This window comes from Cetorhinus maximus, chromosome 24 (assembly GCF_964194155.1).
Source record: "Cetorhinus maximus chromosome 24, sCetMax3.hap1.1, whole genome shotgun sequence".
Lineage (NCBI taxonomy): Eukaryota > Metazoa > Chordata > Chondrichthyes > Lamniformes > Cetorhinidae > Cetorhinus > Cetorhinus maximus.
In genome coordinates this window covers 55,068,055-55,092,996 of record NC_135902.1, presented here as the reverse complement: position 1 = coordinate 55,092,996, position 24,942 = coordinate 55,068,055, and the positions used below count along the sequence as shown (strand labels likewise).

The window sequence follows — 24,942 nt, the reverse complement described above, 5'->3', positions numbered from 1 at the left end:
CATCAATGCTGGAAAGGGCATGTTGAACAACCCCTTAGCCACAAATCCACAGTGGCAGCTGATACCCTCCGAGCTATCCCCCAGCACCTGTGCTGGAATCAATGGGTGAACCACTATCGGTGGGAGAGCTGCAACAAGCAATCTAACTGATGAAAGGCAACAAACCCTGTGGCCCTGATGGCATTTCCAGCTCCAGCTGAGGTCCTCAAATCTGGCGGGTTGTTGCTCACATTAAGACTCCATGCATTCAACCTATGGATTTGGGAGGAAAAAGACCCCCCTCCCCAACTACAGGAATGTGACAAGTGTAACTATCTCCAAGAAGGGAGATTGATCAAGCTGTGGAGTCTATCGAGGTGTTTCCCCCTTGTCCACAGCAGGGAAAATCCTGACACACATTCTCCTGAATCACCTACTTCCTGTGGCTGAGAGAATCCTCCCAGAGACACCGTGTGGCTTTAGACCTTCCAGAGGAACCTCTGACATGGTCTTTGTTTCCAGACAAATCCAGACACTCTGCACCAGATTTGCAAGCCACTCTCGATCTCTTCAATTCTGCATACAAGAGACTCAGCCTGTCCTTGAATGTTGCCAGAACAAAACTCACGTAAACCCACACCTGGTCAGACAAATATTCCATTTCCCATAAATGTTGACGCCACACTCCTGTACTGCAATGAGACCTGGACTGTGTTTCAGTGACACATAAGGACGTTAGAGAAATTCTATCATCAATGCCTCTGCCACATCCTCTGGAGTCAATGGGAGAATCATTAAACAAACGCTAGTGTCCTTGAAGACAGGCCCACAAGTATTCCGGGAAAACTCCTGCAAAAATCAACTTTGGTGGACTGGGAACTGTCTGGATGGTGGAAATCCGTCTCCCCCATTGGCTCCTGCTCTCCCAATTCTTAAATGACCAACATTCCAGGGGAGGAGGAAAAAAGTGTCACAAAGACACTCTGAAGCTATCCTTGAAGCCAGGCAACATTAACGTTACTGACTGGGAGGAGCTTGCTACTAATCGTTCAAAATAGTGACAACTTATCAATCAAGCTACATCACGCTTGGAGTCAGAGTGTCTTCATGATGAAGCAGAGCGGCGGCAGAGGAAAGAAAAGGAAGCAAATCCTGCACTCCAGGTCTCTCTACCTCGTGAGTCATCCTGCCCTAGGAGTGTTTGATGGGACAGTACAGTGGAAGATTTACTGTGAATCTATTGTGCAAAATGCTTCAGGGAATCCATCTGTAGTCACTCAGTTTGCTGGAGTTGCCTTTTCAGTGATCAGGGTAGGGCTGAACCAAGAATTCATACTTAGCATTGATCAGCGAAAGCAGCTGCATTATCAAGTTGGGGCAGCTAAGGCAGTCAGTATAGTACACCACCAGATGGCAGCAAAGTGTCACTCTGCACAGAATGAGTCACACTCAGCTGTTTCTCCACTCTCAGCCCCCACCCCGCTGTTGAGTTTGGAATGGATCCAAAGACAGAATTGCTCTTTGAGACCTTACCTGACTGCCCCTCCATCACCTGCGAACCGAGATCATTCATCAATAGCTCACTAAAACTGATCATTGGGTCATTATCTCATCGCTGTTTGTGGGATCATGCTGTATGCAAATTGTCTGCCGTGTTTCCTACATTACAACAGTGACAGCACTGCAAAAGTACTTCATTGGCTGTGAAGCACTTTGAGATGGCCTGAGATCATGAAAGACACCATATAAATGTGAACTCTTCAGAAGAGCAAGCCTGACGTGAAACAGTGAGAGAATAATCCAAACACAAGGTCATCATCTCAGCCATTTAGGACTGAGATGAGGAGGAAGTCCTTCCCTTAAAGAGTTGTGAACCTTTGGAATTCTCTAACCCAGAGAGCTGTGGATGATCAGTCATTGAGTATGTTTCAGATAGCTTTGTGTGTACTAAAGGAATGAAGAGGTATATAGTTAATGTGGGAAAGTGGAGTAAAAGATCAGGCATGATTTTATTGAATAGCAGAACAGGCTTGAAGGGCCTAATGGCTTATTCCTGCTCCCATTCCATATGTTCTTATGAGAAGCCAACAGGTAAAAGTGGTGGCAGAGAGTCAGCAAGCATGGAGGAAGCAAGCATGAGGGGTAACCATGACAGGTCAACAAAGATATGGACCAAGATCAGGAAAGTAGGATTAGGCTGGATAACTCTTTTTTTGGCTGGCATTGGCTTAATGGGCCGAATAATTTGTAATAACTTGTGTTGTGTTGTAAGTTTCTATGATGTAATGATTCTTTCTTTAATCCTGCACTATGAACCTTGGTCCTTCAGCACTAAGCCTCTAAGGGCCAAGAGCTTCACTTGCCAAAAGAAGACAGCCATGGATGATTAAAAAGGTAAGTAGCAACATAAAAGGGAAAAAAAATACAAAATGTAAAATAAGCACAGATCCTGGCAAATGAGAAAGACATAAAGAACAGCAAAGGGGGATCAAATGGATAGTAAGAGCTACAAAAAGGGAATGTGAAAAGAAACATCCAAGGGATTTCAAAATCAACAAAAACTGTCTACAATTATATTAGGAAAAAAGTGGTCAGGAGTAATATGGCCCGTTGAAAACTGATAACAGTGATATCGTCAATGAAAATAAGGAAATGGTGGGAAAGTTGAATAGTGACTTTGCTTCAATATTTACAGTAGAGGAAGAGGTCAGCATACTGGATATCCCAAGGAAACTATTATTGAATCAGAGACAGGGGCTCACCAGAATTAACATTAGCAAAATAACAGTAATGAAGAAAATAATGGCATTAAAGTATGACAAACCCCCCAGGGCCAGATGATTTCCATCCCAGGATTTTAAAGTAAGGAGATGAGAACATTGCAGATGCTCTAACTATAATCTTCCAAAGTTCTCTCAATTCAGAAACCATTCTTTTAGATTGGAAAATTGTGCAGATCACTCTGCTATTTAAGATGGGTGAGAGAGAAACCAGGAAAATACAGGTCAGTTAGACTGAGATCTGTTGTTGGGAGATTACAAGAGTCTATAATTAAGGATAGGATGGCAGAACACCTTGAAAATGTTCAGCTGATCAGAGAGAGCCAGTGTGGATTTGAAAAGGGGTCATGCCTGATGAACCTGATCAAATTTTTTTTTGAAGAGGTGATAAAAACAGTGGACAGGTGGTGACATTATTTACATGGACTTCTAGAAGGCATTTGATAAAGTTTCTCATAAGAGACTGTTAGCTAAAGTTGGAGTTCATGGAATTGAAAGCAGATTATTGACCTGGTTAGGAAACTGGCTGTATGACAGGAGACAGAGAGTAGGGATAACAGGCAGGTCCTTGAATTGGCAGGATGTGATTAGTGGTGGCTCATGAGGATCTATGTTGGGGCCTCAACCATTCACCATATTTATTAATGACTTAAATAATAGGATAAAAAGCCACATATCCCAAATTTACCGATGACACAAGATAGGCGGCTTTGCAGTGTAGATGGAAGCATAAAATTATAGCGATATTGAAAGATTAAGTGAATGGGAAAAACTGGGACAAATGAATTTCAATGTTGAAAAATGTGAGGTCATCCACTTTGGACCTGAAAAGTATAGAACAGGATGCTTTCAAAATGGTGACAAACTACAAACAGGGATGGTTCAAAAAAATTAGAGGTTCAGGTAAACAGATCATTAAAATGTCATAAACAGGAACAGAAAATAATGAAAAAGACTAATGAAATGCTGGCCTTTATAGCTGGAGACTAGAATACAAGGAGGTTGAATCATACTTCAGCAATACAAAGACCTGGTTAGACCACATCTGGAGTTACTGTGAGCAGTTCTGGGCATCTTAGCAAGGATGTATTGGCCTTAGAGGGAGCACAGTGTAGATTTACCAGAATGTAACCTGGACTTCGAGGGTTAAATCATGAGGAGAGATTACACAAACTAGAGTTGCTTTACCTGGAGTTTAGAAGGTTACGGGGAGAATTGATTGAAATTTTCAGGATTTTAATGGGAATGGATAGGGTAGATAGAGAGAAACTATTTCCACTGGTTGGGGAGACTAGGGCTCAGCATCTAAAATTTAGAACCAGACCTTTGAGGAGTGAGATTAGGAAACACCTCTCCACACAAAGGGTGGGGGGAATTTGGAACTCTCTTCCACAAATGGGAATTGATTCTGGATCAATGTTCATTTTAAATCTGAGATTGGTAGATTTTTGTTAAGCAAAGGTATTGAGGGATATGGGCAAAGGCAGAGATATGGAGTTAGGCTGCAGATCAGCCCTGATTTCACTGAATGGCAGAGCAGGTTCTAGGGGCTAAATTACCTACTTCTGTTTCTATATTCACCTGACTTCTCAATGAAAACTAAAATAGTAAAGTTTGATCAAGATCTGCTGTCAGTCAGCGAGAGCGGAATCAGCTCAAAGCTTCTTTGCAGTGTCTTTACGAGGATTTGCACCATAGTTTTTCAAAGGCTTATGCATGGCAACTTAAAGCAAAGCCAGAAACAGATGTATTATAAACCACTGACCACTATCCTTTATAAACGATCAGCAAAAGGAAATAAAAGCAGCCTTCATTCAGGAAACATCTGTTTGATGCTCTAGTTTTCAAACGGGTCATTAGGTTGATTACAAGTCAATTAGTCAACAAAAAAAAGTGTGGGAATATTTGGAGGGGGCAGAATGCAGAGCTATCAAACGGCAGTGAGCTAGCACCAAGCTCTGAGTTAACCTCCTCATATTATCCAGCTCCCAAGGGAGACACAGGCTACATTAATTGGCCCACATTTCCTTGGTTTGAGTGGAAATTTGAAGCCATTTCCAAATCTTAAACAGAGAAATTAAAATTGCATTGTGAAAGTAACTGTGTATTCAGTAAAAGGAAGACTGACTTAGGTTTTATTTCAGGGAAGAATGAAGATTGCAGTAGTGTTTTCTGCTCTCGTAGAAGGTAGAAGATGGGGAAACATTTGCATTTACCCAAATACTCTTTGAGTGTGATCTAGGCAGTTTGTAAGTGACCAGGAAAGGCCCAGCCTCATCATTAGCTTGTGCTGAGTTAGCTCATTTCAGTCAGAGTTACACTGGTCTCCACAATTAAGTATTAAAGCAATCAAGGACCTGGGCCCTGATACAGTGCCTGCAGATGGAAAGTGCATGTTTGGGACACAGTGAAGAGATTTGGGCTCAGCTGTGATGTTCCCCCCGCCCAGTGTCCTGCCAACTTTCACCATTTAGCCTCAGATTAGGAATGGCCATCTAAATGTGTGAAGGTAAATGGTACCTTGAGCCTGTGTCCGTTGAGAGCTACACATTACAAAGAGAAGCTAACTGGTTAAAAATGAACTGACAGCCAAGTACAAAGTACCATGATATGTTGAATTAAATCCGGTTCAATTATATCACGATGAGGAAATGTGTAGGTGTGACTGCTGATGGTTTTAAAACTACCGAAATAATTGGAGCGAGTAACTGGGGTTCCAGGCAACAATAAATGAGAATTTATAAAGTGACTTCAGGTTACAGGAAATGTATCAGCTCCTCCTTTTGGCTCAGTTTTAAATAAAGTTCTGACCTTCTCTCCCTCATTCTATTTTTTTCCTGTTCCTCTCTCTCTTTCATCTATTTTTAATTCTGATCATCTGCCTGGCTGGAGTTCCAATCTCCGGCCAGGCGTGTGGTGCAGAGGCTGGAGGATGGTGAGCAAAGGTTTGGTACTTCTCCAGGGAGGAAGGGAAGGAGCAAGGGGGAAGATCTGAATTACTGTCCCCATGGCTTTCTCTTTCTCTCATATGCCACTGTTTCCGGACAGCGCAGAATAATCATCTGGAACTTCTGACAGACCCCAGGAAAGTAAAGAAACAACTCCCATTTACATTGTGTCTTTCATGTCAATGAATTTTTAAAATGTCTTTTTGATCCATGTTAATGAAGTCTTGCATTTGTATACTCCCTGTTCCAACCTCAAGATGTCCCGAAGTGCTTCACAGCCAATGAATTCATTTTAAGTGTAGTCACTGTAGTAATGTAGGAAATGTGGCAACAAATTTGTACACAGCAAGATCCCCCAAACAGCAATGTGATAGTAACCAGACAATCTGTTTTTGCGATGTTAAGGGATAATTATTGACAAGGGACACTAGGGATAACGCCCCTGCTCTTCTTCGAACAGTGCTATAGGGTCTTTTATACGCACCTGAGGACAGATGGTAAATTTCCTGATATCTCAGTGCCATCACAAGCTGCATTCACGTGTAAATCGGCACTTTGCTGCTGCAGTGTTACATCCCATCTCCAAGTCAAGGTTGCCTCCCCACCACCCCCGCAGTTGCTCACTGAGGGCCAGAAAAGGTTAAAATACTTTATTGCATCTGAAATATATCAGATGTTACGTACAGTAATTCCCCACTTTAGATCGCTCCACTTTAAGTTGTTTCACTTTAAAGTCCTGCAGCTTTAGGGCCTGTATTCCTGCTGTGTGTCTTCAATTTCAATTTATCATTGCGTGTCACTTCGTATTGTTTCATGCCATTTTGTGTCGATATGACGTTGAGTCTCAATCTAATTAGCACTATTCTGAAGCGAGTGTGACTAAAGGCATTCATTCGCCCTCAAGCGAACCACAATTTCATTCTAAAAACTCCGGTGCAAAATTTTCAATGAAGAATATCCCAACCAACAGTTTTTTTTTGAGACACAGAGATCATTTTAAAGCTGAAGGTAGCTAGCCAATATGCCCAGCATTGAGGAGCTATTCACTCAAAGCCACATCCACAGAAACGCTTTAGGGATATCCTCAAAGCATCCCTGAAAAGGCCAAACATCTCCACAGACGCATAGTGACTGACCAAAATGGGAGATGGTTGATTCAGGAAGGCACCAAACAGACTTCATTAGGAGCATGCAGAGGCAAAGTCAAGGTGGAGGAGAGAGTGTGGAAAAACTTCCAAACAACTCATCTAGCTGACTCTGCAACAACACCTGCCCCACTTGTGGCAGGGTCTGCAGGTCGTGCATTGGATTTATCAGCCATCTCAGAACCCATCAAACTGGAGTCGAAGCAAGGCATCCCCGAACCTAAGGGACTACCTAAGGAGAGATTGGAGAGTACTGTTTAATTTGAATTTATACATTATCTCTTTCGTATTTACTGATTTATTTTATCTTGCAAGTTATTTCAGCTAAGAATGCACAGTACTGCATTTGAACGCTACAGTGTTTCAATTTGTGCGCTGGAGTTTCCAGAAATGTCCGAAGGAACCTAACTCCAACTTTAACATTGATTCTTATGGGAACCTATGATTCATATACAGTTGTCTCACTTAAAGTTTTAACTTTCAGGGATGCAACTACAACTTTAAGTGAGGACTTACTGTAAAGAGAAAGCACAACATGTATTGGCCACATCACATTACTTAGAAATACACCAAAGCAATGCTCAATGAATCACTCTGAAGTGCAATCAATGTCGGCAAATACAGCAGCATTTTCTCTACAGCAAGATTTCACCGACAAATGACCAATTAATATTGTTGGAGGAGGAAAGTTGATAAGGAGTATCCCTGGCCTTCTAAAAATAATGCATTGGGATTCTTAACATTCATTAAGAATTAAAGAGTGGTGATATCAGAGAACTTTCAATAACTCATCAATTGGAATGTTAGAATAAAGGGCAAGGAGGGGAGGAATTCATGAAGTGTGTTCAGGGAATTTATGAAATGTGTTCAGGAGAACTTCCTTGACCAGTATGTTCTCATTCCAACTGAAGTTAATGCAATGGAGATTGCAGTATCCATAGAAGTCGTCAACATGGGGAAGTGAAGTGAGTGGAACTGCGTGTGGGTCAGAATAGGGAAGCAAGGTGAGTAAAACTTTATGCAGGGATTACACTGAGTGACATGAATTGAAGTGAATACGAAGAGTCACCTTAAGGAGCTGGAAGAAAAAAAACAAGGGATTAATGAAATATTTGTGGAGATACTAGGGCTATAAAGAGCTCTATGTAACGTCTGCCACAGCAAACATAACTCAGTTATATTATCTTACCTCTGATATTCTTCTTCAGAAAAGAGTGACACGAAAGTACTTAAGTACTGCAATCATTTTTTGATTAGCTACAAATTCTTGGTTCTTCCCCTTCCGATCGCATGTTACTCACAATTCCATATCTTTAAAATACTTGCCAGGTTTTGATATATTTCCCACACAGCCCACCTAAGATTTCCTTATGCTGTTATTAACTTATTTTCTCATTCTACTTTTTTTGATTCTTAAGCTTTTCTTTAATCACTCCTAACTCCTGTTTATCCACAGCATCCTAAACCATTTCCTTTCTTAAAATTAAATATACTTATGCACCTTATTTTTAAAAAAATCCTCCTCCTGTTGCTCCACAGCCCTGTAAACTAATTTTTTCTTCCAACTCACCCCTACTAGCTTACTCACCTGTCTTCTTCCTCCTCAGGTAAAACCAAGAGTTTACTTGTAGCTCCTCTTGCACAGTTTATTTGCTCAGATCCTTTCTGTACCCTCAGTTAATGCAACATATTGCACCTGTCCATTCTGGTTCTTAAGTCCTTCTATCTCTGTAGCCTCCCACAACTCTACAACCCTCTGAGGTTGGTGCACTCTTTCAATTCCGGTCTTTGTCCATCCCCAAATGTCTTTGCTCCACCATTGGCAGCTGTGGCCTCAGCTGTCTGGGTCTTAAATTCTGGAATTCCGTTTGTGTGTGTTTTTGTGTGCGCGCGTGTTCCTTTAAGTCACTCCTCAAAACATATCAAATACCAAGCTTTTGGCCACCTTCCTTAACATCTCATGAGGCTCCCTGTTAAATTTAGTCTGGTAATACACTCGTGATACATGCATTTTGGGACATTTTTACTCTTAATGGTGCTGTATAAGTGGAAGCTGTTAAAACAGAAATTTGGATCTTGTTTAAAAGCTCCAATTAAGTCAAAGTTCACAGTGCCGGATACCAGCTTCCTAGTTCCATCTCATTCAGCTGGCACTCTGCCATTACCTGCTGAAACTAGGGAGATACCCCTCCTACCATGGAGGGTTACCTCATTTAGAACTCCACTCGGATCCACAGCAAACAAAGGATACATAATTATTTAACTATTAATTTTGAAGTTTCAGGAAAACAAATACAATACATGACTGGGCACATCTAAACAAAGGGACAGATCCAGCACAAAATACTAGTGATTCAAAACAAACATTAGGAAGTTGGAAACTAATAGAGCAAAGTGCTGAAGGCAAGGAAGGGAACTATACATACCTTTTGGTTGGGTGGTGGAGGGTGTTTAAATGGAAAGAAAATATATGAGGCCAAAGAAAGCAACAGGGTCACACAGCTGGGGCATTATTCTGGTCTGAGTAGCCTAGAAATAATTTGAATAGCCAGGGTCAAGGTAGCACTCACTGCCAAAGAAAAACAGGAGGGGGCTTTACAGATGCTGTAGTCATGGAGTGGACAGAAGGGTAACAAAAAGGTGAACAGGAGTGGATGGGGTTGCTAAGACTTGAGGATGTAGAAGGAGTTGGGATTAAAAAAGGGTAGGAAGATCCTGTGGGATGTGGAAAGATTAGCAAACATTCTACCTACCTTAAAAACTGCACCCAACATGGGGTGTGAACTGGGTTCACTAAGGGGCACTCACAGATCATACTGTTCCATTCCTAGCCAGGCAGTCAAGAATTCTAATAGCCAAGGGCTTGACTGCCAAAGCAAGGCAGTAAGGGGCAATGCACAGCCTTGGTGATGGCCCTAGAAAGTCCAGAGAATGGAGACAACATCTTCTGACCATTGAGGTGAAAATGAAGTGTCCAAATGTTAGCAGCTGCCTTAAAGGCCAGTGCTCCACACTCGCTTTCAAGAAGGACCATTCAGGGAGTGGAGAGTATTATATACAACCTTGTACACTGATAAGAGGCCAGCCAGAAGAGGCCAACCAAAGATATGCCCTATCGATAGGGGAATATTTAGCTATTCAGGTGGATAGCTAGAAACATGGCAAAGATTTACATTCATAATTTCACAAAATGAAGTGTGCAATAATCCATCAAGATTTATTTAAGACACTGCTGCATTTCCCCATATTCATTCATGAAGTTAGATGCTGTACTTCGGCACTAAGAAGCCAAGGCCCCCGAACCTCTTCATACTCTCCACTGCTTCAGGTGACAAGGGCTTAGTGGAAGTCAGATAAACAATTGTTGCTGAAGGCACAAGTATTACGATGCATGTTATTACAACTTATGGAAAAATAAAAAGTTCTCCGAGTTTAGCACCATGATTCACAGTTCATTAATATTTCATGCCCTTCATTTAAGATCTCCCTACAATGCTCAGCCCAACCAAGAGGGCAGCTGGACAGCTGCCTCCCAGGTTTAGCTAATGGCAAACATGTTCAAACAGGGAGACAGGGAGGAAAATTCCAAATGAGATTAAAGGTACCATGACAATCTTCTCCCTGCTCCATTCAAGGACATAGTCCATGTCTGCCATTTATTCCCATTCCTCCCTATTTAGACCATTGCATGAGTAATATTGAGGCTGCAGAACTTTTGTACTTTCAGTCTCTCCGTGTTAACAGGGTGGCCATTTTATAATATTCACCATCATTCACTCAATAATGGTGGCAGCAAGAACTGGTTAGATAAGGATGCTAGCAGCATGGTGCAATTACAGTGCAAGTGAGTATAGACAGTGTTATTGATGAGATGATTTGCCACTGCCCCAAAATAGAGCAATCCAGTCATAATCAAGTACTGTAGAAAAGAACAAAAGTAAGTTGGGACAAGTTGTCTCATCTCAGGATGCCAATTCTGAATCAGCAACATGGTGATTATTTCCCAGATTTCTTGCAGTACTCAGAGTAGTTAGCACAAGCTTTCTGCATGTCTTTCAGAAAGGAAGGCACTCCAGTCTGTGGAAAAACATAATTGTGTTAACGACATGAAATAATGTTTCCAAAGTTTAAAAAAAAGCTAAAAGCTACTGCGGATGCTGGAAATCCAAAACAAAAACAGAACTACCTGGAAAAACTCAGCAGGTCCGGCAGCATCGACGGAGAAGAAATCAGCCAACGTTTCGAGCCTTCATGGCCCTTCGGCAGAATTGAAGCATAGTTAGAAGAAGGGAGAAATATAAATTGGTTCCAATTTATATTTCTCCCTTCTTCTAACTATGCTTCAGTTCTGCCGAAGGGCCATGAAGGCTCGAAACGTTGGCTGGTTTCTTCTCCGCTGATGCTGCCGGACCTGCTGAGTTTTTCCAGGTAGTTCTGTTTTTGTTTCCAAAGTTTAAACATTGTCACAGTGCGCGGTTAAGATATTGCAATTTTAGAAAAACTGTTCAGAAGGTCACATTTAAAAATCCTTGGATTAAGTTTATAAACTGTTCTCAACATGGCTCGAGGCTACCAGACAGGAGTGTTGATTTCAATCATCTATTTCTCTTACCTCCTGAGGAGACCAGGACGCATTTCTCAGGCATGTATATTTAAAACTAAATGAGTGTTCCAAAAGAGTAAACACAAACACATTGACTTGATGGCTTTTCTTCCAAACACAAAGACACTGATAAGCCACTGAATAACCTTGATGTTTTTGATCACCAGAGGATAAGGAGATTTCAGATAACTATGTTCAGCACCATTTGCAACTCCTCAGACACTGAAGCAGTCCGTGCCCATGTGCAGCAAGACCTGAACGACATTCAGGCTTGGGCTAAGTGGCAAATAACATTCACACCACACAAGTGCCAGGCAATGACCATCTCCAACAACAGAATCCAACTATATCCCCTCAACATTCAATGACATTACCCTGTCCTTGAATCCCCTACAATCAAGACCCTGGAGGTCAGCACTGACCATAAACTGAACTGGATCAGTCATATGAGAGAAGATCAGAGGCTGAGAATTCTGGGGAGAGTCACTCACTACCTGACTCCCTAAAGCCTGTCCACCATCTACAAGGCACAAGTCAGGAGTGTGATGGAATACTCTCTACTTGCCTGGATGAGTGCAGCTCCAGCAACACAAGGAGCTCAATTGCATCCAGGACAAAGCAGCCTGCTTGATTGGCACCTCATCCACCACCTTCAACATCCACTCCCCCTCCAGCACCGACACACAATGATAACAGTGTCTACCATTTACAAAATGCACTGCAGCAACTCACCAAAGCTTTCAACAGCACCTTTCAAACCTGCGACCTCTACTACCTAGAAGGACAAGGACAGCAGGTGCATGGGAACACCACCACCTGCAAGCTCCCCTCCAAGCCACTCATCCTCATGACTTGGAAATATGTCATCGTTCCTTCACTGTCGCTGGGTCCGATTCCTGGAACTCCTTAACAATACAATGGGTGTATCTACACCACGGACTGTAGTGGTTCAAAAAGGCAGCTCACCATCACCTTCAAGGGTAATTAGGGATGGGCAATAAACGCTGGCCTGACCAGCGACGCCCACATCTCAAAAGAAAACTGATCAATTACCACTTGCCTGATATGGAAAGTGACTCAACATTGTTGACAGGTCACATGATAACAGTGGCCATCTTGCCTTATCTGCAACAAGCATTGAAAAGGGCAGGAAAATGGGACATCCACAGAGAGCCATCAGGAAAAAGGCTTCAACCCAGGGAGAGACAGACAGAAAGGCATTTAAAAACAGCTACTGGTCTACTGTAAAGTAACAAGGGAGCTCAAGTGCCACACCTGCAGAACAAAAGTAAGGAATCTTTTCTCCTCCCTGTAAGCCTGATTGCACCTACAAAGCTATTAAAGCAACATCTGGCAACTCTACAGTAGAAGCCATCACAGCTGCAAACAAAACTCTGCAACCTTAAGACCTTCGCTTCAGACAACACAACACCGTGACTTCAAAACATATCAGGCCTGCACCAAGGGCAGGTCAGAGGCTGGGAATCCTGTGGCGAGTAACTCACCTCCTGACTCCCCAAAGCCTATCCACCATCTACAAGGTACAAGTCAGGAGTGTGATGGAATATTCTCTGCTTGCCTGGATGAGTGCAGCTCCCACAACACTCAAGAAGCTCAACACCATCCAGGACAAAGCAGCCCGTTGGCTGGCCTAGCCAGCAACACCCACAACCCATGAATGAATAAAAAAAAATGGGCTGATCTCAATTTACATTGATAAATATCATTATCTTCATTTTTAACTGATCTTTGTATGTGTTAGTAACTTTATCTTTTCTTAGATAACTTCTAGAGCAAAACAGTAAAAAAACAAGGTTAGTTTAAGTATAAGGCCTTGTAGCTGGGTTATTTTAAATTGAATTTCTCACTCCAATGGTAAGAAAACACGTGCATACACACCCTTCAGTCTAGATCCACTCCTTCCCATTACTAAATGGGACCAAGCAGTGCAATATCAGATTATCTCCCCCTCCAGAAGCACATGCTAAACGCAGAATGGAAAAGCTAAGGAAGTGCAGAGATGGTTTCTGTGTGATTTATAAACAGGTCCATCTCTGGCAAGGACAAGAGATGTTGAGGGTCTCCCAGTGGCTACTGTCCAAGTGCTTATTCCACTCCTTCCTGAACAAAACCGCATAAATCCACTAGAGACCCTTTAAACACAAATTGCTCCTCCTAATTTCTCTTATAAAGGTACTGATTCTTCATAGGTAATAGCCAAGTCACTCTCCTTTAGCTGTCAGGTCCAAGCCTAGATGGTGAATCCTAAGCTTCTGCATGATTAGGGCACCACAGCTAAGTCTGGCCCAGATCAGTTGTATCAGGGTGACAATCAGGAGACTGATCTTCACCTTTCTTGACCTACTGTCATTCTGCTGGAGCTATTTCAGTGAAAGAATAGACCTTTATTCTCTTCACCTACGTGGAATTATCGAAGTGGTGCAGTCAAGGTGTTTAACATTCTACCACCAAAGTGGCAGATTCCACAGCGCCATCTGCTATTCCTTGTGCACAGGCACGAGTTGGAAACATTTGTTCCTTGTATAGTAACACACTATTGCTTTCTATAAATAAAACCACCACACAAAGCAAATGCTCACTTACCTTTGCTGCCCAGTTAACAAGGAAAGTTGGGATCATACCCCCAGGGTTATCGAAGTAATGCATAAATACTGAAAGAATAAAATGTCAGCTATAAAACAGAACATACCAATTCTTCTACTAACTACATTTCTTGATAAATATAGTATGATAAAATTATTAATCAAATACATAACGGGCTTACAGAATTTGACTTGGAACTTTGCTGGGTTAAGCCAAGGAATGTATGTGATCATCTCAGAGATTCTGCTTCCATCACACCTCCAAATTTACCCTCAGAGAAAGATGCTGACCTGCCTGCCCCATAGGTGACAGCTGCCCTACTGCACCTCACCTGATAAAGGATCAAAGCTGAGATCTACTGGTGGCTCAGTCTCTTATTGCCTTTCCCAGCTAAAGGAGGCTCTGTGCAATGTTGTACTTCTAACTGTTTCCGCCAAAGCCACAAGTGACAGACCAATCCCCACCAGTCCTGTATCCCAGTGCTATACCATGACAGACCAATCTCCACCAGTCCTGTATCCCAGTGCTATACCGTGACAGACCAATCTCCACCAGTCCTGTATCCCAGTGCTATACCGTGACAGACCAATCCCCACCAGTCCTGTATCCCAGTGCTATACCGTGACAGACCAATCCCCACCAGTCCTGTATCCCAGTGCTATACCGTGACAGACAGTCCCCACCAGTGCTGTTATCCCAGTACTATACCGTGACAGACAGTCCCCACCAGTCCTGTATCCCAGTGCTATACCGTGACAGACCAATCCCCACCAGTCCTGTATCCCAGTGCTATACCGTGACAGACCAATCCCCACCAGTCCTGTATCCCAGTGCTATACCGTGACAGACAGTCCCCACCAATGCTGTTATCCCAGTACTATACCGTGACAGACAGTCCCCACCAGTGCTGTTATCCCAGTACTATACCGTGACAGACAGTCCCCACCAGTGCTGTTATCCCAGTGCTATACCGTGACAGACCAATCCCCACCAGTCCTGTATCCCAGTGCTATACCGTGACAGACAGTCCCCACCAGTCCTGTATCCCAGTGCTATACCGTGACAGACAGTCCCCACCAGTGCTGTTATCCCAGTGCTATACCGTGACAGACCAGTCCCCACCAGTCCTGTATCGTGATAGGCTTGTACCTACCAGCATGGACCTGTTGACTCAAAAGCCCTTTTCTGTAAATGCGATATAGTACCAGTACTCTACTTGCGCTTACCATATCCACCACTGTTGTGCTGCTACACTGCTAAAAAAAAAATGCTCCCTGCAGGCACAAACTAACCTGGAAGGCCAGAGTCACAAACTCAGTGTAGATGGAGACAGTTCTGAATAATTCTCATTCATCATTAAAGGTTAGAGATCTTGCAGCAGACAATATGGAGTTGAAAATCTCGTAATGGTACCTTTGGTGCCTTGTTCACCATCACTCTCCAGAGCTACAGTTTGATGATAGTCCTCCACTCTAATGATGCCGGATTTCGCTGGTAATCCCGGCACACATCTTGCCACAATCACCCAAATCTTTCGTCCATCGATATCCAAGTCATGACGCTCACGAACATAAACGTACTGAAGGTGAAGTCAGGGAAAGGACTATTCCGTCTCAAAACAATGACATTTCGTTCACTCGCAGGTTGTGGGAGTCACTCGGGAGTCTGCATTTATCAGTTAACTTCATTACTATTGTATCATCAGGACTGTAGAAAACAAAATAGATGAACTTTGGTCTTCTTCCATCTATTAATTCCTCTATCACTTTGATACAACTGAGCGGCTCAATTGGCCACTTCAGAGGGCAATTAAGAGTCAACCACATATATATGTGACTTCAGTCCCACATCAAAGGCAGACTGGGCAAGGACAACAGGTCATTAGTGAACCAGGTGAGTCTTTAAATAACAATCCAACAGCTTCATTTATGTCCAGATTTTATTTTTTCTCAAACAGCCATGATAAGATTTGAACTCTCATCCAATGGATTACAATTCCAGTAACATAACCACTACGCTATAGTATCCTCTTCAATACTGCTACAATAATGGATGCAGGTGACACTGCCACTTTCTAAAGTAATTTGCTCCCATTCTTTAAAGTTGTTAACATCTACAGCTACAATGCTCCTAGAAGCTGTTTTATTTATTCGTTCTTGGGATGTGAACATCACTGGCTGGGCCAGCATTTGTTTCCCACCCCTAATTGCCCCTTGAGGTGGTGGTGGTGAGCTGCCTTCTTGAACCACTGCAATCCATATGGTTTAGGTACACCTACAGTGCTGTTAGAGAGGGGGTTCCAAGGATTTTACTCAGCAACAGTAAAGGAACAACGATATATTTCCAAGTCAGGATGGTGCGCAACATGGAAGGGAAGTTGCAGGTGGTGGCAATCCCAAGCATCTGCTGCTTTTGTCCTTCAGAGATTTCAGGTTTGGAAGATGCTGTCCAAGAAGCTTTGGTGAGTTTCTGTGCATCTTATAGATGCTACTGCTGCCACTGTGCATCAGTGGTGGAGGGAGTGAATGTTTAAGGCGGTGGATGGAGTGCCGATCAAGTGGGCTGCTTTGCCCTGAGTATTGTGGGAGCTGCACTCATCCAGGCAAGTGGGGAGTATTCCATCACAACCCTGACTTGTGCCTTAAAGATGGTGGACAGGCTTTAGGGAGTCAGGGGGGGGAAAAAAAAGTTACTCGCTGCAGAATTCCCAGTTTCTGACCTGCCCTTGTAGACACAGTATTTATATTGTTGGTCCAGTTTAGTTTCTGGTCAATGGTACCCCCAGGATGCTAACGGTGAGGGATTCAGTGATGGCGTGTCAAGGAATGATGGTCAGATTCTCTCTTCTTGGAGGTGGCCATTTCCTGGCACTTATGCAGCATACATGCTACTTGCCACTTATCAGCCCAAGCCTGAATGTTGTCCAGGTCTTGCTGCAAATGGACACAGACTGCTTCAGTATCTGAGGAGTTGCTAATGATACTGAACACTTCGCAATCAGCGAGTATCCCCACTTCTAACCTAAAGCAGCTGAAGATGGTTGGGCCTAAAACACTACCCTGAGGAATTCCTGCAGCAATGTCCTGGGGCTGAGATGATTGACCTCCAACAGCCACAAACAGCTTCCTGTTAGGTTTGACTCCAACACATTGAAAAATTCCCTTCCCACCCCCTCCCCATCAATTATCAGAGACTCCGGTTTTGCTAAGGGTTCTTTGATGTCACACCCAGTCAAATTCTGCCTAAATGTCAAGGTTATGTTGTCAGCACCGTCAGAACAAGCCAGGGTAGATTTCTTTTCTCCCTCTAAGTAAAGGCTCCGAGCAATGTGGCTGGCATGGCAGGGAAAACCACAGGCAAATAGGCAGCCACCTCTCATGACTTTGCACCACTCAGCACCACTGTCCCACTCTTCACTCCCACAATAGATTAATTTTACACTGTGCTTTGGCCAATACAGGTTCTGAGACTTCTAAACATACATCCCATGTATGCCTTCAAGTAACTAGGCGAAACTGTCAGAACACGACTGCGAACTTAGTTCCAGGCAGTCAGGAATCAGGCCAGGCTCTTGGACACTTCTCCTGTGTAAGACCAGAGAGCACCTGACAGGAGATTCAAAGGCAAGATAATGGGATAAGCCACAAGAAGCACACCCAACAGGAGGTACAAACTTTTGTTTTAAGAGCTTCAATACCTACACACTGACACCAAAACAACTACATTGAAGTATCATTAAAAAGGACTTGAAATAGAATCATACAATACAGAGGCTATATGGTCCATTGTACCTGTCAACTTTCCGAAAGAGCTACACAGTTAGCCCCACTCTCCTGATCTGTTCCCACAGCTCTACAACTTATTTTTCCAAGTAACTATCCAATTTCCTTAACAAAAATAAAAACACCTGGAAAAACTCAGCAGGTCTGGCAGCATCTGTGGAGAGGAACACAGTTAACGTTTCGAGTCCATATGACTCTTCAATAGAACTAAGTAAAAAATAGAAGAGAAGTGAAATATAAGCTGGTTTAAGGGGGTGGGGGTGGGACAGGTAGAGCTGGATAGAGGGCCAGTGATAGGTGGACGTAGCCAAAAGATGTCACAGACAAAAGGACAAAGAGGTGTTGAAGGTGATGATATTATCTAAGGAATGTGCTAATTAAGGGTAGAAAGCAGGACAAGCAAGGTACAGATAGCCCTAGTTGGGGTGGGGTGGGGGGAAGGGATCGAAATAGGCTAAAAGGCAGAGCTAAAACAATGGATGGAAATACATTTAAAAATATCGGAAACAAGTGGGATATTGGGAAAAAAAAGGTGGGTGGGGGGCGATCGGAAAGGGGGTGGGGATGGGGGAGAGAGTTCATGATCTAAAATTGTTGAACTCAATATTCAGTCCGGAAGGCTGTAAAGCGCCTAGTCGGAAGATGAGGTGCTGTTCCTCCAGTTTGCGTTGAGCTTCACTGGAACAATGCAGCAGGCCAAGGACGGACATGTGGGCATGACAGCAGGGTGGTGTGTTGAAAAGGCAAGCGACAGGGAGGTCTGGGTCATGCTTGCAGACAGACTGAAGGTGTTCTGCAAAGCGGTCACCCAGTTTGCATTTGGTCTCTCCAATGTAGAGGAAACCGCATTGGGAGCAACGAATGCAGTAGACTAAATTGAGCTAAATTGAGGGAAGTGCAAGTGAAATGCTGCTTCACTTGAAAGGAGTGTTTGGGCCCTTCGACAGTGAGGAGAAGGGAAGTAAAGGGGCAGGTGTTGCACCTTTTGCAGTTGCATGGGAAGGTGCCGTGGGAGGGGGTTGAGGTGTAGGGAGTGATGGAGGAGTGGACCGGGGTGTCCCAGAGGGAACGATCCCTGCGGAATGCCGCCGGGGAGGGTGAAGGGAAGATGTGTTTGGTGGTGGCATCATGCTGGAGTTGGCAGAAATGGCGGAGGATGATCCTTTGAATGCAGAGGCTGATGGGGTAATAAGTGAGGACAAGGGGGACCCTATCATGTTTCTGGGAGGGAGAGGAAGATGTGAGGGCGGATGAGCGGGAGATGGGCCGGACACGGTTGAGGGCCCTGTCAACCACCGTGGGTGGAAAACCTCAGTTAAGGAAGAAGGAAGACATGTCAGAGGAACTGTTTTTGAAAGTGGCATCATCAGAACAGATGCGACGGAGGCGAAGGAACTGAGAGAATGGGATGGAGTCCTTACAGGAAGCGGGGTGTGAGGAGCTGTAGTCGAGGTAGCTGTGGGAGTCGGTAGGCTTGTAATGGATATTGGTGGACAGTCTATCACCAGAAATTGAGACAGAGAGGTCAAGGAAGGGAAGGGAAGTGTCAGAGATGGACCACGTGAAAATGATGGAGGGGTGGAAATTGGAAGCAAAATTAATAAATTTTTCCAGGTCCAGACGAGAGCATGAAGCAGTACCGAAGCAATCATCAATGTACCGGAGAAAGAGTTGTGGGAGGGGGCTGGAGTAGGACTGGAACAAGGAATGTTCCACATACCCCATAAAGAGACAGGCATAACTGCGGCCCATGCAGCTGCCCATAGCCACACCTTGTATTTGGAGGAAGTGAGAGGAGTTTAAGGAGAAATTGTTCAGTGTGAGAACAAGTTCAGCCAGACAGAGGAGAGTAGTGGTGGATGGGGATTGTTTGGGCCTCTGTTCGAGGAAGAAGCGGAGAGCCATCCAATTTCCTTGCAAGCAGTGCATTCCCGATCATTACAGAAAATTACTTTGCTTTTTTTTTTGTAATGCACTTAAGCTGATGGCTGAAAGATATCAATTATTTCACATCACCTAAAGATTGATGAACACAACAACAAACACAGCTCAGCTGTAAACCACGGTACATTACTGAATGCACAGGGATATAACGGACCCCAGTATCTCACTGTAGTAAGGCATTTATCACAGGAATTCAGAAGGGGACTGAGGTCACATTCAAACAGTGTTGAATAAAACTTCAACATTTCACTGGCAACAAACAATTTTCTCAAAACAACTGAGAAAACAATAACTCTCTAATTCCAAGGAAATCTGAATTCCCCATGCAGTTCCGCCCCCGCCCCGATCCTCTACACTGCGGCTAGAAAAGCAAACAGGGCACTCCAACACTGGAAAGGATACATCGCGGTTGGATAAAAGAAACGGGTATTTAACTTCCCAGTAAATCACTTTCTGCCCGTCACAATCTTGCTCATAAAGTTCTGCGGAGTAAAAAAGAAACTTTATTAACTTCATTAGTTTCCCTGAGCATAAGCATGTAGCTACACCATTAAACTGTGCCTTTGCCCATTTAACTTTATCCTCACCTTCTCCCAATTCTCCACAAGGGCTCACATTCCAGGATGTGGCACCACAGGCACCAGCTGCCATCCCAGAGCATAATACACAGCAGTCCATTTAACAGGAGCCACTACAGGCAGCCCCAACCATTCTCACCCAACATCCAAACTGAACAACAAATGTTGGTTTGTTTCTCCCCTACTTGATTGTGTCATGACACAAATGAATCTCAGTATTCCTACCCTACTCTCAAAATTAATTACCCCACACAGTAGGATGGAACCTGGGACCTCCCTGTCCTGTGGGGGAACGGAGGGGTAGGCGGGGGGAACTTAATATCTAACTCCTTTCATACACCACCAAGTAATATAAAAACAGCAGCTCTACAATATGCTCAGTATTAAAATAGACAGTTTGAAATCAACAAGGCATTACTAACAGGAAGGGCTGCAATAATTAGAAAAAAAGCAAAAAATAATGCATTCTCCTACTAAAATACATTAAGTCATCCAAATCCCCTTAGAATGAAAATCTCACCTAATCAGTGAAGCGCAATCACATTCTGATCAACATTATTAGACTGTCAAACACTGCCAGGGCAGATACAGATTAGATATACAGTAATAAAGGTTCCTCTACACTTTCATAGGGACGTTACGAGCAGTTCTGACCTTTGGGAAGTGATTAGAGTTCCCATTGACTTTTAAACTCATAGAACCAATCAATTGATGCTGAATTCAGACACGTCTGAAGTAAATTCACTAATTTAACCTTAAACTTTATTTTTATTCTATAAATTCTGGCATCTCTGGTAGAGATGTTCCCAATTGTGGGGAATGCAAACTTTGGGCTATAAATAGAAGATAGTCACTAATAAATCCAACAGGGAATTCAGGAGATACTTCTTTATCCAGAGAGTGGTGAGAATGCGGAACACTAGCACGTTGGCATTGGGTGTCTTAAGGAGAAGCTAGATAAACACAAGGCAGAAGGATTTGCTGATAGGGTGAGATGAAGTAAAGGAGTCTCATGTGGAGCATGAACATCAGCATGGATCTGTTGGGTGACAGCTTGTTCCTGTGCTGTACATTCTATGTAAAAACATTGTTTAGGAAGTTTGCACGTTACACGTGACCTACTCAAACTCTCACAAAACGTCTCAGCTACTCTAGTGACAACCAGGCAAGAGGTTAGGCAGAAGTGAACAGTACCTGAAGGTGGTGTTTTGAGAGAGCACACACTGCAAACAGCCCACACAAATAAATTAAGCATGGAAAACAAAAACTGTACAGCAAGCAGTTTTTCTGATCCAAGAAATACTGTTATAATCATATTAAAATGGTTCATTTTTATCAATCTTCAGGCTTAACGTTTGATCATGGAATGGGAGCGCTGCTGTGCTGAGGAGGTCTTGAATCAGTGTTATTGGGTCTGGAGGGGTCTTAAACTGTATATAACTGCAGTAGTGTGTGTGACTGTGCACACAAGTACAAACGGATTCACAGCTATCCTGGGCCAGGTGGAATCGGAGATATTGCTGAAACAAGACAAAATCAGTTATAAAGGCCAGGTGAGTGGACAGCTAAGATGAAGGCTGATAAAGCAACAACTTTACCCCATAAACCATTTTACCCTGTGCCCTGTCAAGCAGTTAGGTTAACAAAGACCAGAACATCCAAAAAAACAGTTAACAGGCAGAGAATATCAGGTCTGTCTGACAGAATGCACAGGGTGGAACTTCCCAGCAGCTTCCTGGGCTGGTTGTTTTAAAACACAAATAGACCATCATGTAAAAAAAGACATGTTACCACCCACCACCCCACCACACACCAGAGGAATCTTTAACATCACACAGACCAAGTGGAAAGAAAACGATTGTATAAAGACTACCTGACCTATAGTTCAGCAAAGCTCACAGATGTAGGGCAGCTGTTTAAACAAAGAACTACATCCGAACATCTCGGCCGGGAATTTCCTCAGAGCTGCTCCCACTTCATCGCATTTCCAACAAACTTACGGTGCAGAAGTGATACCAGCTCCAAGAAAATTGCCCGCCTTTGAAAATACAGAGTGATACACACAATATTTAACTTACAAACTGAATATTCATTTATCACTTGACCATTTAAGGTCAGTGATTTTACAATGACCAGTGATACAGTGCACTTGTTTGACAGAGCTGCATAAAAAGATATAGGTCAGGTGACGAAAAACCTGATCAAAAGTAGATTTTAAGGAACATTTTAAAGTAGGAAAGGGAGGTCGAGGTGCAGTGGTTTAGAGGGGAAATTCCAGAGTTTGGGGCCTCAGTAGCTGAAGGCACAGTTATGACAAAGGCATGATGAGGGTTTCACCAGATGAACTGAAGCAAGGGCAGAGTCAAGCAAGATTATGGAGGGGAAAATGGATGTGGAAAGTGTATGGTACATAATTTACCAGTCCACCACCACACCTTTACCTCCCTACACCAACTTCCCAGTCCGCTGCCACGCTGTCACCTCCCTATACTCCCTTTCAAAAGGTTCTGCCTTTTTCATCTGTTCCTCATTTTTATCTCTCTTGAAGATGGTAACTTCTCTCTTGGGTAGAGATCCACAGATACTAGGAGCTGTTGTAGCTCGTTCACACACAAGACGAGAGGATTGTTGATCAACTTCTGACCTTATTCTATTGCCATATATTCCGAGCAGAGATTAATGGAAAGCAATCAAGAGCAGGAGCACTACTATAGTTACCCCTTTCGAGGTCCAGGAACATGCAGTTGAAGAAATGTAGAAATGTAGTTTCCAGGTAGGTTCAGTACTACAGAGGTACCTAATGTTTTGAAGAGGAGCCCTCAAGTCTCTGGACTTCTGTATTCTACAGTAATCTTTTCAATTTGAACAAGTAAGGCAAGCTGGCATCGAAACACCATCGATACAGTAAACAGTGTGAACCAACCTTTCACGTAACTATCCCATTGCTTCCTATACTCCAGGTCCATGTACATGTCAACATACAACTCTGGACTATAATCTGAAAAAGTTCCATAGATCTTATATTCATAAAGGCACGATTCCTGAAAAATACAAAAACAAGTTGGGAAAGGTTGCGCAGTCCTCACCAGACTGAAAAGCAGCACTGTTGAACTCTCTCTGCATGAGAAAGCAGCACCAGCTTTGGATAAGATCTGGTCATATCATACACAGCAATAGAATAACAATAGGTGGAAGAGCTTTTCATTAACCATCAGAAAAACCACATCAGTGATATCACTAAGTAATGAAAGTAGATTAGCACCAGATAATCCAGCCACGACGAGAAATTGGGTAAACCAGGTCTTTATTTCCTGGCGTTTAGAAAAATGAGAAGTGATCGAATTGAAACATATAAAATTCTTAAGGGGCTTAATAGAACGGATAGAGAAAATGTTTTCCCTGGCTGGGGAATCTAAAACACCGGGTCATAGTCTCAGAATAAGGAGATCAGATATTTAGGACTGAGCTGAGAAATTTTTTTACTCAAAGTGGTGAATAGAACAAAGAACAAAGAAAAATACAGCACAGGAACAGGCCCTTCGGCCCTCCAAGCCTGCACCGATCATATTGCCCGTCAACTAAAACATTTTGCACTTCTGGGGTCCGTATCCCTCTATTCCCATTCTATTCATGTATTTGTCAAGCTGCCTCTTAAACACCACTTTCGTACCTACTTCCACCACCTCCTCTGGCAGCGAATTCCAGACACTCACTACCCTCTGCATGAAAAACTTGCCCCGCACATCTCCTCTATAGTTTTCTCCTCTCACCTCAAATCTATGTCCCCTAGTAATTGACTCTTCCACCCTGGGAAAAAGCTTCTGACTATCTACTCTGTCCGTGCCACTCATAATTTTGTAAATTCCAACAAGTCGCCCCTCAATCTCCGTCACTCCAGTGAGAACAATCTGAGTTTCTCCAACCTCTACTCGTAGTTAATAACCTCCAGACCAGGCAGCATCCTGGTAAACCTCCTCTGCATCCTCTCAAACGCCTCCGTATCCTTCTGGTAATGTGGTGACCAGAATTGCACGCAATATTCCAAGTGTGGCCTAACCAAGGTTCTATAAAGCTGCACACACACCTCCCCCCGCCTCCACACACACACACATCCTCGCCATCCCCATCCCCCTCCACACACACACACACACACCTCCTCCCCATCCCACTCCCCACACACACTCACACCTCCTCCCCATCCCCACACACACACACCTCCTCCCCATCCCCCTCCCCACACACACACACCTCCTCCCCATCCCCCTCCCCACACACACACACACACACACACACACACACACACACACACCTCCTCCCCATCCCCCTCCCCACACACACACACCTCCTCCCCATCCCCCACCCCACACACACACCTCCTCCCCATTCCCCTCCCCACACACACACCTCCTCCCCATCCCCCTCCCCACACACACACACACCTCCTCCCCATCCCCCTCCCCACTCACACACACACCTCCTCCCCATCCCCCTCCCCCCACACACACACACACACCACCTCCCCATCCCCCTCCACACACACACACCTCCTCCCCATCCCCCTCCCCACACACACACACAC

General features: G+C 43.7%; 1 protein-coding gene across 1 annotated transcript; it reads right to left on the bottom strand.

Annotated features, from left to right (window-relative positions):
• Positions 1-10,045: 10,045 nt before the first annotated feature.
• Positions 10,046-23,432, bottom strand: pctp (phosphatidylcholine transfer protein). Its single transcript, XM_078529113.1, has 5 exons — positions 23,287-23,432; positions 20,188-20,267; positions 15,473-15,638; positions 14,060-14,127; positions 10,046-10,929 (listed from the first exon to the last, which is right to left on the bottom strand). The coding sequence occupies exons 1-5, from the start codon at positions 23,333-23,335 to the stop codon at positions 10,849-10,851; spliced, it is 444 nt and encodes a 147-aa protein (XP_078385239.1). The 5' UTR covers positions 23,336-23,432; the 3' UTR covers positions 10,046-10,848.
• Positions 23,433-24,942: the final 1,510 nt, after the last annotated feature.